Below are 12,226 nucleotides of genomic sequence, written 5' to 3' on the forward strand. Positions count from 1 at the left end.
ATGGAGTGTTCGTGTGAACTAATATAAATTCAAAGTAAACATCATTACATAAAAGGGTACGGTCTTTTTTTTTTTTAGTTTTATTCATTTCAAATGGGCCGGATCCGGCCTGCGGGCCGTAGTTTGCCCACGGCTGCTCTAGAGCCAGCCCAGGAGAGTGTGTGAGGCTGGCCTTGCTCACCCACTTACCCAGGGCAGGTGAGCTCACTGCTTGACCTGGCGGCACAGACTGAACATTAGAGTGCTCATGTTTTAACACTCCTGCTATGAGTCTGGTTTTGCACTGATGTGAATACATTTTTTTAAATTTATAGTTTTCTGAGAGCAGGGCATTGTTTTGGTGGAGAGATTTCCAGAAATCATCCCCCAATTGCAGTGTGTTCCCTACTGGAGAAGGAGGGACTTGCTCCTGGGCCCCTTGCTATGCTTCACCCTAAGGAGGAAAAGGGTATGTGAAGCCTGTGAGGGCACTGAGAGAACTTAGGCACATCCTGCTCCCTTGGGGGTCATCAGGTTTATTTTGTTAAAGGTAAAGAAATTAAGGAGAGAAGTAATGGGCATATTTTTGAGGGAAAGTAGAAGCAGATCTGTTGTAATCTCCTGAGTATGGCAGAAGAGGAAATAGCATTGAATAAGCATCAGGAGATATTGAAATCAAGTTTTATCCTCACATTAACAATAATAACCATCATTTAGAAATGCCCACTAGGCACTTCATAAAAGTTATTTCATCCGCCAAAGAACCTTACGAGGGGTATGGAATACTCACGTTGCAGCTGAGGAAAAGCTTGAATCATGTGATCTAGCAGAAGAGGACTGGTCTGTAAGTCATTTATTAGCTGTGTGACCTTGGGCAAGTCATTTTGACCCCCATGGGCCTCAATTTCCAGTATGCGTTAATTATCTCTAAAGCCTTTTTTAGTTCTGATGTAAGTGGGTTGACCCGGACAAATCAAACCCTTATAAACCTCACCATCATACCATGCAAGACCCCATTTCCCCATTCAGCAGGTATCCGTTACCACAGACATGCCAGGCTCCCTGCTCAGTCCTGGGGTGCAGAGGTGGACACATAGGCCCTGCCGCCGTGGAACTGACTTGTAGCGACCCGGGGTTGTTGTGTGTGTTTTTTGTTTGTTTGTTTTGTTTTTATAAATAGATTTTATGCTTCAGAAGAGTTTTTGATTTATAGAAAATCTGAGGAGATACTCCAGCCCGTTCTCGTGTTAACATCTTACATTAGTATGGTGCACTGGAGCGGAGCCTTGGTTTTTAGTCACCACGGTGCCAGCCTCCTGCAGGGCCTGCTGCTTTTAGGCGATAGGATGTAGAAAAAAATGCGATTTGGAGTCATAAGATTTAAGCCCTTCTCTAATCCACGAGCCAGTGAGCAAATCGCTTAGAACTTTCCTTGTCCATAAAAGGGAGGAAATGGCTCTGCATTGCGGGATTGGCGAGGTGTAAGCTAATGTGGATATGCGCCACAGTTTGCGAATCACCCAAAACAGGCTGAAAGACTTCTTGCCACACTTCCCAGGAGGCCGCGCGTTCGAGGAGTCCTCCGGACCATAGAGCTCAGGTCCTAGCTGGGCCTCACGCACCACTTCCGTTCCTCTGCCTAAAACCGCGCCTGCGCACTGCGCTCCTTCCTCTCGGCGTCCGACCTGGTTCGCGGCGACATGGTGAGTGTTGGTCCCGGTGAGGCCTCGGTGTCTATCCACCCGCATCTGTTCTTCTGTCTGTTTCTTCGCCCTAACTCACCTCTGCTCGCCTGCCCTGCCCTGTGTCCTCGGCCGCTGTAGCCTCGCCGTTCCTCTCGGACGCCAGCTGCGGCGGAGGGGCGGGGCGGCTGGTCCGGGCCGGTTCGGGGGAGCCCTCGCAGCGCCGAGCTCACCCTGGGCCCCGGCTGCCCCGGGGTGGAGCAGGGGGAGCCAGGTCACAGGCAGGGCGGGCTGGGTGGAGGAACGGTTTCGGAGGGGCAGGGACCTGGGGGAGGAACGGCAGGCTTTCCGTTCCTGGGTCTTAATATCGCAGGTTTCTTAACTCTCAACAGGCCAAACGCACCAAGAAGGTCGGAATCGTCGGTAAATACGGGACCCGTTATGGCGCCTCCCTCAGGAAAATGGTGAAGAAAATTGAAATCAGCCAGCACGCCAAGTACACCTGCTCCTTCTGTGGCAAAGTACGATGTTCCCGGCGGGGGGAGGGAGCGAAGGCGGCCTTCCCAGTGCGGCCCGAGGTCGATACACCCTGGTTCCCGGTTGCTGAACAGGGAGAGCTGTGCACACTATGGGTGACCAGTCACAAGATGGTCGGGCATTGTTGCTAATACACAGTTTGTAACGCGTTTTCCACTTAGAGTAAACCACTTGGGGACTGAAGGGTAAACAGTTGTGACAGTCCCAGCCTAAGCCAAACCTGCTTTGTGGAAGTGGTTCCGTTGGTCTCGTCAACTGCAGTTGTAGAGGTTTTCATGTCCGCACAAGTCCTTGTGACAGCAGCCCTTGTCCGGGGTGGTTCGCATCTGGCAGGGTCACCATGATGGGTGCACGTTTTGCATGCGGGAACTCACAGGTATTGGAAACACGTATCCCCCTAAACACACAACTTCCGTTTTCCTGGGTAAGTTAGGCCCCTGGGCGTTGGTAAGAGAAACGTTTTATGTGGCTCACAGGGAAAATGGGTTGTCTGTTACAGACCAAGATGAAGAGGCGAGCCGTGGGGATCTGGCACTGTGGTTCCTGCATGAAAACCGTCGCTGGTGGTGCCTGGACCTACAAGTGAGTCCCTTTGCTTGTGGTCTTTGCAAGTGTGGGCCAGTCATAGTCCCAGCTGAACGCTGTGGGCTGGTTTTAACTCTTGGCAAGACAGAGTGAGAAAGTAAGGATGCTTTTGTGTGTTTTCCCAGGACTCTTGAGTTGTGGTTTGCTTTGAGTTATTTAAAGAATAGAAGGAAAACTCGAGAAAAGAGTCCAGTCTGGCACATTTGATTTTAAAGCCCTAAGGGTCATTGTTTTGAGCACTATCATATTGTACCAGGTCCGTTAGTGGGACTCCTAAGGGGTCACTTACCTCATTACTGTGTATGGGAACTTGAGGGCGTCTGGACCCCTTTGTGTCGGTTGGCCTTGTGATCCTGACAAGGGCCAGGTGATACTGCTGAGACGAACTCTGTTTGATTGCGTGGGCTCTTAGGTTGATTCATTTCTTGGCTGACTCTGAAGGGGTCTAAACTTGGAATTTTTTGCTGACCCTGAAGGCTGAGGTGTTCTTTAGCCACTGTCTTCACTTGCGCTGTCCAATATACTAGCCGCCTCTATAAAATGATTTGGCTAGTGTGGTTGAAAATTGAATTTTTAAGTTTAAAATCGAAGTGCTGTAAAATTGAAAAATGTAGAGATAATTATAACGGATATATACCTATAAGCACCTTGTGGGGTTTTATGAGGGCAGAAGGGAGAGGGGTGTGCTTTTGGTTGTGTTAGTAAAATGAATCAGCATTCATGTACCTGTGATATGGGGTGGGGTGTGTGTTTTTAACAGCTGTCTTTCCAAAATGTAAATTTAGCTTGCTCTAAATTTAGTTTGTTTTCTTCCTTGTTTTGTTTTTAATCTTCACCTGAAGATATTTCTCCATTAATTTTCAGAGAGAGAAACATATCGTGAGAGAGACATATCAATTGGTTGCCTCCTGCACGGGCCTTGACCAAATTGAACCTGCCACCCTTCAGTCCACTGGCTGAAGCTCTAACCACTGGGAAAACCAGTTAGGGCCAAAATTTCTTGATACCTCTTATTTATTGTGCCATTTTAATAAGTTTAGGTCGGTCTCTTGCAATCATTCTTCTGTGTTAATCTTTTTATGCTCCGTTGCCTGTCTCATTCTACAAGAGCCTGGAGACATGACTCTTAAAGGATGCCATCAAGATTGTACTGTGAAAATGAGGCAGTTTTCAGTAACATCTCATTCGCCATTTCACATGTTAACATAGTTCATTATGGTGGTACCAAATTTGTTTTTCTTTCCAGCACCACTTCTGCCGTCACAGTAAAGTCAGCCATCAGAAGACTGAAGGAATTGAAAGACCAGTAGAAGCTCCACAGTTTGAAACATTGCAAGCCTATAATAAATGGGTTAATTTATATAACAAAATTTCTGTGGTTGTTCATTTTATTAATTCGACATTCTGGTTTACATTGTATTAATTTTGCTTTCTCAAAAACAAAGACTTAGAAATTAAAACCCATCTAATTTTTCAGCAGTCAGTGATATATAACATAAGAATATAAGCCTTTTAAGTCACTGTTAAGTTTTTATTTTAAATCTTTTTAAAGGTATGATGGACAGACACATACTTCCTCTTTTGGTGTTTTGTCTGACCATTGTATCAGCATCTTCAGAAAACAGGGAAAAAATTCGAATTTCACAACAAATTTTGCAAATCACACATATTCTCCATTTTTCAGTTTGCACACAAGGATTCCCAGGAATGAGTTACTCAATTTGCTGTAGATGGTCACACTAATAAAGAAAAATTTGCTTGTAGGTTTTTCAAAGTTGTGAATGGTTAAGATTATGATTAACCTTTCTTCACCTTTGTTTATTCCACCTCCTAAATGCTCTGTAAGGCCTATGCATAGACTTATCCCTTCATTCAGCACTGACTGTGGGCATAGACTATCAAAGTAACACCCTGTGCTGTGCCAAGCTTATTAGAGAGAAGGCTTGATGGATTGATTGGTTTGATCATTTGTGGGCAATGGTTAATGGGTTAGCCAACTAGTGGAAAGAATAATAAACGTTCTGACAAGGATGTTGCATAAATAGGTGGGTTGAATTCTTAGAATGAGTACAGAATTGATGTCCCCCAGAAAGCATATGTTGGATATTGCTGTCCCTAACCAGATAATCCATTCGGTGGGTGTCAGCTATCTTACCCAGCCACTATAATAGGCCCATGAATAAAACTATTCACAACTGCAGAGATTGAGCCTGTGCATGAGATTAAAAGTGGACCTCCTCGTATTCAGGATGACCTGGCTCTTGCCTCTGCAGAGTGGCAAACTGCAGAGGCCAGTGGTAAGCTCTGATATGACACCATTTCTTATAGGTACCATTTAGCCAAGAGATTACATCAGATTCCTTCCATCATGCAAAGGAAAGCAGTTTGTCTTAAGGATAGCCATGTCTTGTGGGTGTGGACTGGCTTGCCTAGAGGATGTCTGCCAATATTGTCACTCGGGGCCTTAAAACATCTTGCCCAATCCTGTGATATCACAGTATAGACTGACAGAAGTGAAGGAATTGCAGCAATTAGCTCACACTCATTTTTTTTTACCATGTGTGCTCCATCTAGCCATAGCTTGCTTACTAGACTTAATATTTGCTAAAGGCTGGATCAGCCGGGAGCTGTTAACTCACTATGAGGTTATGCACTATCCTACAAGATACATTATATGCCTTAATCCTATCAGTACTTGGTGCTTTCTTCATCATAGCCAGGATTCATGGGCTAACCAATTGAGATGGAAGTGGACTCACCACTGAGAATTATCCCAATTGACTCATTGAAGGCATTCTTGCTTCCCTTGCATGTGACCTTCAGTCAGGTGAGTGTGGAGAAGGATGCAGTGTTTCTTCAGGGAACACAACCTTGGTTATATTTAAATTGAAACCATGAGATCATTTTAGGCTCTTTTATAAAATTTAATTTTATTGATTTGAGAGAAGAGAAACATTGACCTGCTACTCCACCCACCCATGCATTTATTGATTAACCCCTGCATGTGTCCTGACTAGGGACCAAACTCAAAACCTTGCGGCACTGGGATGACCCTCCAAACAACTGAGCTACCTAGACAGGGTCATTTGGGTTCTTTATGCCACTGAACCAATACCCAGAAAAGGGAGTCTCCAGACATCACCTTTAGCATCCAGCTCTGTGCTCCAGGAGATTCCCTGCCCTATATGGGCTGTAGCAATGGCTCTCTTGTTCTCTGGCTTCTGGTTAGTTTCTGTAATTGGAAGGCACCAGTAGAAGACTTGGCAGATGGGAAGGAAGTGGAGTTGTGATGTTTATTTCTCCTGCTTATCCTTGCAGCCTTGCTGCAGGTAGACTATTCTGCGAAAGAATAGAACTGTGAGGCAGCTCTTTCCTGTATCTATAGCTACTCTGAGATTTAGCAACTACTCCCTCCCTTTACTCCTGTAGGCCTAGGATGGTAATGGCTTCCCGCTGTTACTAATCCTGTCAGACTTCATCTGATATTGATTACTCTTAACTTGACACTTGACCTTAGTCCCTTAATTCAGCGTCCTTAATTACTCCATTTGAGTGTCCTATCTGTTTTCTGCCAGGACCCTGAACAAACCAGATGTTTCATAGTAACCTGTTTTGACATTGCTAAAGCAGAAATCATATTCTGCATGTTTTTTCCTATTCTATCTCATCTATTATTCCTCCTTTGTGTCCTGTAGTAAGACATTTTTGTCTCTCCAGTTCTCTTCCTTTGCGCAATTTCTCTCCATTCTATTTGGTTATGGTGGGGTTACCAATAACAGGATCCCTTCCTTTTGCTTGGCCATGAAAGGATGGTCACGTGATCCAACTACTGTAACTGGTCAAGCAAATTATTCTAGGAATTTATAAATTGGGCTGAGTCAAACACAGAGGTGGCTAGTTGAGTCTTAGTGGAAGTACCCTGAGAGTCCATGAATGTTTGCCTCTATATGCAGTTACCCTGGTTCCTGCTTAGATGCAGATTAAGAGAGTATCAGTGACTAGAAAAATAAAAAAAAATTCAGAAGCCCAATAAATAATGGGAAGGAATGAATTCAATATAAGAGACAGGGTAGATGCAATGAAGAGTTCTAATAATGTGTAAGTGGAGTTCCAGAGGAGAGAGGAGGGATGATAATGGCTCAAAATTTTCCAAAGCCAATAAAAATACCAAGCCACAGAATCAAGAATCCCTGTAAGCCCAAGAATATCATAGTATGAAGACCAAACACAAAAGCAGTATCTGAAAAGCAACTGGTAGGAAAAAAAATGAGCAGCACTAAGACAGGCGACTTGTTAAGAATAGATTCTACAGCCGAAACCGGTTTGGCTCAGTGGATAGAGCGTCGGCCTGCGGACTGAAAGGTCCCAGGTTCGATTCCGGTCAAGGGCATGTACCTGGGTTGCGGGCACATCCCCGGTGGGGGATGTGCAGGAGGCGGCTGATCGATGTTTCTCTCTCATTGATGTTTCTAACTCTCTATCCTTCTCCCTTCCTCTCTGTAAAAAATTAATAAAAATATATTTAAAAAAAAAGAATAGATTCTACAAAACAATAGGTTTATATCTTCAAAGTTCTTAAAATTCTGTACACGGACATTCCACCAATATGAAGGTGAAATAAGAATTAAAACAAGATTTATCACCATAGACCCACCCATTGGACAGAAAGTAAATAATCTGAGGAGGAGATGCAGAGATGCAGGGAAGGGAGGAAAGTTAACAAGGGGAAATACGGAAATACATACAAGTGCATGTAGACTATAAATAATGGCAATAAGTTTTGGGGTAATATTAAAATGTATTACACCCTAGCTGGTTCGGCTCAGTGGATAGAGTGTCAGCCTGTGGACTGAATGGTCCCGGGTTTAATTCCAGTCAAGAGCACATGCCAGGGTTGTGGACTCAATGCCCAGTAGGGGGTGTGCAGGAGGCAGCAGATAAATGATTCTAATCATTGATGTTTCTATCTCTCCCCTTCCTCTCTGAACTTAATTTTAAAAATATTAAAAACAGCCGAAACCGGTTTGGCTCAGTGGATAGAGCGTCGGCCTGCGGACTGAGAGGTCCCGGGTTCGATTCCGGTGAAGGGCATGTACCTAGGTTGCGGGCACATCCCCGGTGGGGGATGTGCAGGAGGCAGCTGATCGATGTTTCTCTCTCATCGATGTTTCTAACTCTCCCTTCCTCTCTATGAAAAATCAATAAAATATAAAAAAAATATATATTAAAAATAAAATGTATCACAACAGCATATACAGAGGTGGGCAAAAGTAGGTTTACAGTTGTAATATAAGTATGCAATAGTAATAATATAAGAATAAACACTTCCGTGTACTCACAACTGTAAACCTACTTTTGCCCACCACTGTTTGTCAATAAAGATGGTAAATGGTGTTAAAATATCTAAGATTCTTGAATTGTTCAGGAAGAGGTAAAACTAATCAAATATATATTGTAATCTCTGATAGTCACTAAAAGAATAGAAAATAATGTATTAATAGAGTGGAAATAGAATTGAAAAGCACTCAATCAGAAGGGATGGAAAAAGAACTAGTAGAACAAATAGTACATAGTAACAGTAGATTAAGCATACACATGTATATACCTATACGTGTATGTATGTATCATTATTAACATACTAGAGACCCGGTACACGAATTCATGCACGGTTGGGGTCCCTCAACCTGGCCGGCGATTGGAGCCAAGGGGTCAATTGGGGCAGGCCAGCTGGAGGGAGGGACCGTGAGAGGTTGACTGTGGGAGCACACTGACCACCAGGGGGCAGCTCCTGCATTGAGCGTCTTCCCCCTGGTGGTCAGTGCGTGTCATAGCTACCAGCTGGTCATCCGGTCATCTGGTCGTAACATTCGCTTAGGCATATATATATATTAGAGGCCCGGTGCATGAAAATTCATGCACTGGGGGTCCCTCAGCCCAGCCTGTGCCCTCTTGCAGTCTGGGAGCCCTCAGGGGATGTCTGACTGCCATGGAGGCGGGAGAGGCTCCCGCCACCTCCACTGTGTTCACCAGCTGTGAGCCAGCTTCTGACTGAGCGGCGCTCCCCCTGTGGGAGCACACTGGACCACCAGGGGGCAGTTCTTGCATTGAACGTCTACCCCTTGGTGGTGGTCAGTGTGCATCATAGCAACCGGTCGTTCCTCTGTTTGGTCAATTTGCATATTAGCCTTTTATTATATAGGATATAGATATATAGATATAGATATAGTTAAATATATGCTTTAATTAAAATGTAAAGATAGTCAAATTAGATTACAGACAACAAATTTAAAGAGTAAAGAAAAGCCTGAAGAGTAAGGAATCAGATATTTATCTATATATATAAAAGCCTAAGTGACCGTTCCACTGGTCAACTGTTTCACCGGTTGCTATGACACACACTGACCATCGGGGGCAGACGCTCAATGCAGGAGCTGTCCCTTGGTGGTCACTGCACTCCCACAGCGGGAGTGCCACTCAGCTGACCAACAGGCACCAGACGAGAGGCAGCAGCGGCAGGCACAGCGGGCTGGGATGAGCAGGAGCAGCAGGCGGTGTTGGACTGCTGGTTTCAGACCAATCCCCGCAGGCCATGTGGAGGGACCCTACCGGTGCACGAATCCATGCACCGGGCCTCTAGTCCTATATAATAAAAGACTAATATGCAAATCGAATGGTGGAGCAACTCATCTCTGTGACGCACACTGACCACCAGGGGGCAGACGCTCAACGCAGGAGCTTCCCCCTGGTGGTCAGTGCGCTCCCACAGGGGGAGTGCCGCTCAGCCGGAAGCTGGGCTCATGGCTGGCGAGCACAGCAGCGGTGGCGGGAACCTCTCCTGCCTCCACAGCAGTGCTTAGTATGTCCGACTGATGGCTTAGGCCCGCTCCCCTCAGAGAGCGAATCTAAGCTTGAATTGGACATCTCCCGAGGGCTCCAAGACTGTGAGAGGGCTCAGGCGGGGCTGAGGGCCCCCCCCCCCCGAGTGCACGAATTTCATGCACCGGGCCTCTAGTCCTATCTAATAATAGACAAACATGGTAATTAACCATACCTCTGCTATGCTTCCCATTGGCTAGTCAGCAGGATATGCAAATTAACTGCCAACAAAGATGGTGGCCAGCAGCCAGGCAGCTGAAGTGAACATGAGACTTGCTTGCTCCAGTGATGGAGGAAGCCAAGGTTCCCTGCCTGCTGCGGCCCAGCTCTGAGCTCCAGATGCAACAATGTTGCAATTACAGAAGCTAAACAAACCCCAGAAACCTGCTTTCAGCTGCCAGCGGGCTCAGAGCTGGAGCTGGCTCTCAGCTCCAGTGACGGCTATAGAAGGTAAATAAATCCCAGAAAAAAAAAAAGAAAAAAAAGAGGCTGGGAGCTTCAGTCGCCTGCCAGCCTGAAAACGGCCCTCAGCCCCTCACCCAGACGGGCAAGGCACCCCAGTGGGGACCCCTACCCTGAAGGGGATGTGACCAGCTGCAAACAGCCATCATCCCCTCATCCAGGCTGGCCAGGCACTCAAGCGGGACCCCCACCCTGATCCGGATCACCCTTCAGGGCAAACCAGCTGGCCCCCACCCGTGCACCAGGCCTCTATCCTATATAGTAAAAGGGTAATATGCAAACTGACCCTAACAGCAGAAAGACTGGAAATGACTGGTCACTATGGCACACACTGACCAGGGTGCAGATGCTCAATGCAGGAGCTGCCCTCTGGTGGTCAGTGCGCTCTCACAGGGGGGAGCTCTGCTCAGCCACAAGCCAGGCTGATGGCTGCCAGTACAGCGGTGGTGGTGGGAGCCTCTCCTGCCTCCTCAGCAGCGCTAAGGATGTCTGCAGCTTAGGTCTGCTGCCTGCTGGCAAGTGGGCATCCCCTGAGGGCTTCCGGGCTGCCAGAGGGATGTCTGATTGCCATCTTAGGCCCAGTCCCCTGGGGAGCAGGCCTAAGCCAGCAAGTGGTCATCCCCCGAGGGGTCCCAGGCTGCGAGAGGGCACAGGCCTGGCTGAGGGGCCCCCTACCCCTGAGTGCACAAATTTTTGTGCACCGGGCCTCTAGTATATATATAAAAGGCTAAGTGTCTGACTGTATGTCCTATTGACTGACCAGCCAGTATATATGATGCGCACTGGCAATTTAAAAATAAACATTGACTCGTGCATGCATGATACATAAAAGCTCTTGCTGGCGCCAATCACACAGGACACCAGAATGTATCTGAAGACCAACTGTTGGCACAACGTATCTCTGAAGCTGAAAGAAAGTGGTGGCGTCAACAGAATATGCCTGAAGACCAACTATTGGCACGATGTACCTCTGAAACCGAAAGAAAGCGATGTTGTTGACAAAATATTTTTTATTAATCAATCAATTTATATACATTTTACTAATTTTTTTCATCTCTGACACTTCTATTATAAAGGGCAAATAGCGATATTAAAATATTTGTATTTTAATTTTATAATACTATATTACATATATGCTATTTTGACATGTACTTTTTTGCAGTAATGTAATTACTGCATGAATCGTCTAATTAATTTCCTTTCAGCGTGCATGAATCTGTGCACTGGGCCACTAGCGAATAATAAAACATAGGATGCAGACACATTAAAAACAAAGACACAGGAAGATTTAAAGTAAAAGGCTGAAAACCTGCAAACTAATCCATGAAACAAGAGCTGTACAAATATTTGACAAGTGGACTTTAAGACAGAAAGCACTGTTAGAGACAAAGGGAGAGGACATTTACATTGTTAAACATATAGGGAAAATGTGTACATGGACTTTCAGCATTTATGAGCCATTGAAGATCTGAAGCACTAAATAACTAGGTGGTGATGGCTCTGAAGATGTTCTTGAGGAGCAAATTGAAAAATTATTTGAAAAACTTATAGAAATACTGATTAGAGAAAATCAAGGAGAACCGATAAATTCTACAAAGTCAGTGTGATGTCCAAGAAGACCCAGCCAGCTAGAATGATAAGCTGGAAAACGTGAATTCGTTAATTTTTAAAATAATAGATACTTCTATGAAGCAAAAATTTTAAAGAAATGTTTTAGCAGCTCAAGATATAATAGTAATGCTAATCATTTTTTTAAAAACTAACCTTTCAAGCTGAACTGGAGCCACCTTCTTGTCTGTGGTTTGCTGTCTATACTGAAGCCTGCCATACTGTTTTGGATTGACATTAAACATGGATGTACCCTGCCCTAGGCAGTTTAGCTCAGTGGATAGAATGATGGCCTGCAGACAAAGGGTCCTGGTTCGATTCCAATCAAGGGCACGTATCTTGGTTGCAGGCTTCTCCTTGGCCGGGGCCTGGTCAGGGCTCATATAGGAGGCAACCAATTGATGTGTTTCTCTCATATTTAGGTTTCTGTCTTTCCCCTCTCTCTACCATTCTCCCTAAAAATCAATGGAAAAATATCCTTCGGTGAGGATTAACAG

At 45.4% G+C, this 12,226-nt stretch overlaps 1 protein-coding gene across 1 annotated transcript; it reads left to right on the plus strand.

Moving 5' to 3' along the window:
* Positions 1-1,543: 1,543 nt before the first annotated feature.
* RPL37A (ribosomal protein L37a) lies at positions 1,544-4,153 on the plus strand. Its single transcript, XM_081096053.1, has 4 exons — positions 1,544-1,682; positions 2,054-2,182; positions 2,698-2,780; positions 4,030-4,153. The coding sequence occupies exons 1-4, from the start codon at positions 1,680-1,682 to the stop codon at positions 4,091-4,093; spliced, it is 279 nt and encodes a 92-aa protein (XP_080952179.1). The 5' UTR covers positions 1,544-1,679; the 3' UTR covers positions 4,094-4,153.
* Positions 4,154-12,226: the final 8,073 nt, after the last annotated feature.

The sequence above is a fragment of the Myotis nattereri genome, assembly GCF_964212035.1.
Source record: "Myotis nattereri genome assembly, chromosome: 7".
Taxonomy (NCBI): Eukaryota; Metazoa; Chordata; class Mammalia; order Chiroptera; family Vespertilionidae; genus Myotis; species Myotis nattereri.

Bases quoted from the DNA above. Each gene is read 5' to 3' on its own strand.
- RPL37A (XM_081096053.1), top strand. The intron at 2,183-2,697 runs GTACGATGTTCC...TGTCTGTTACAG, and splicing joins CCTGCTCCTTCTGTGGCAAA to ACCAAGATGAAGAGGCGAGC. The intron at 2,781-4,029 runs GTGAGTCCCTTT...TTTTCTTTCCAG, and splicing joins GGTGGTGCCTGGACCTACAA to CACCACTTCTGCCGTCACAG.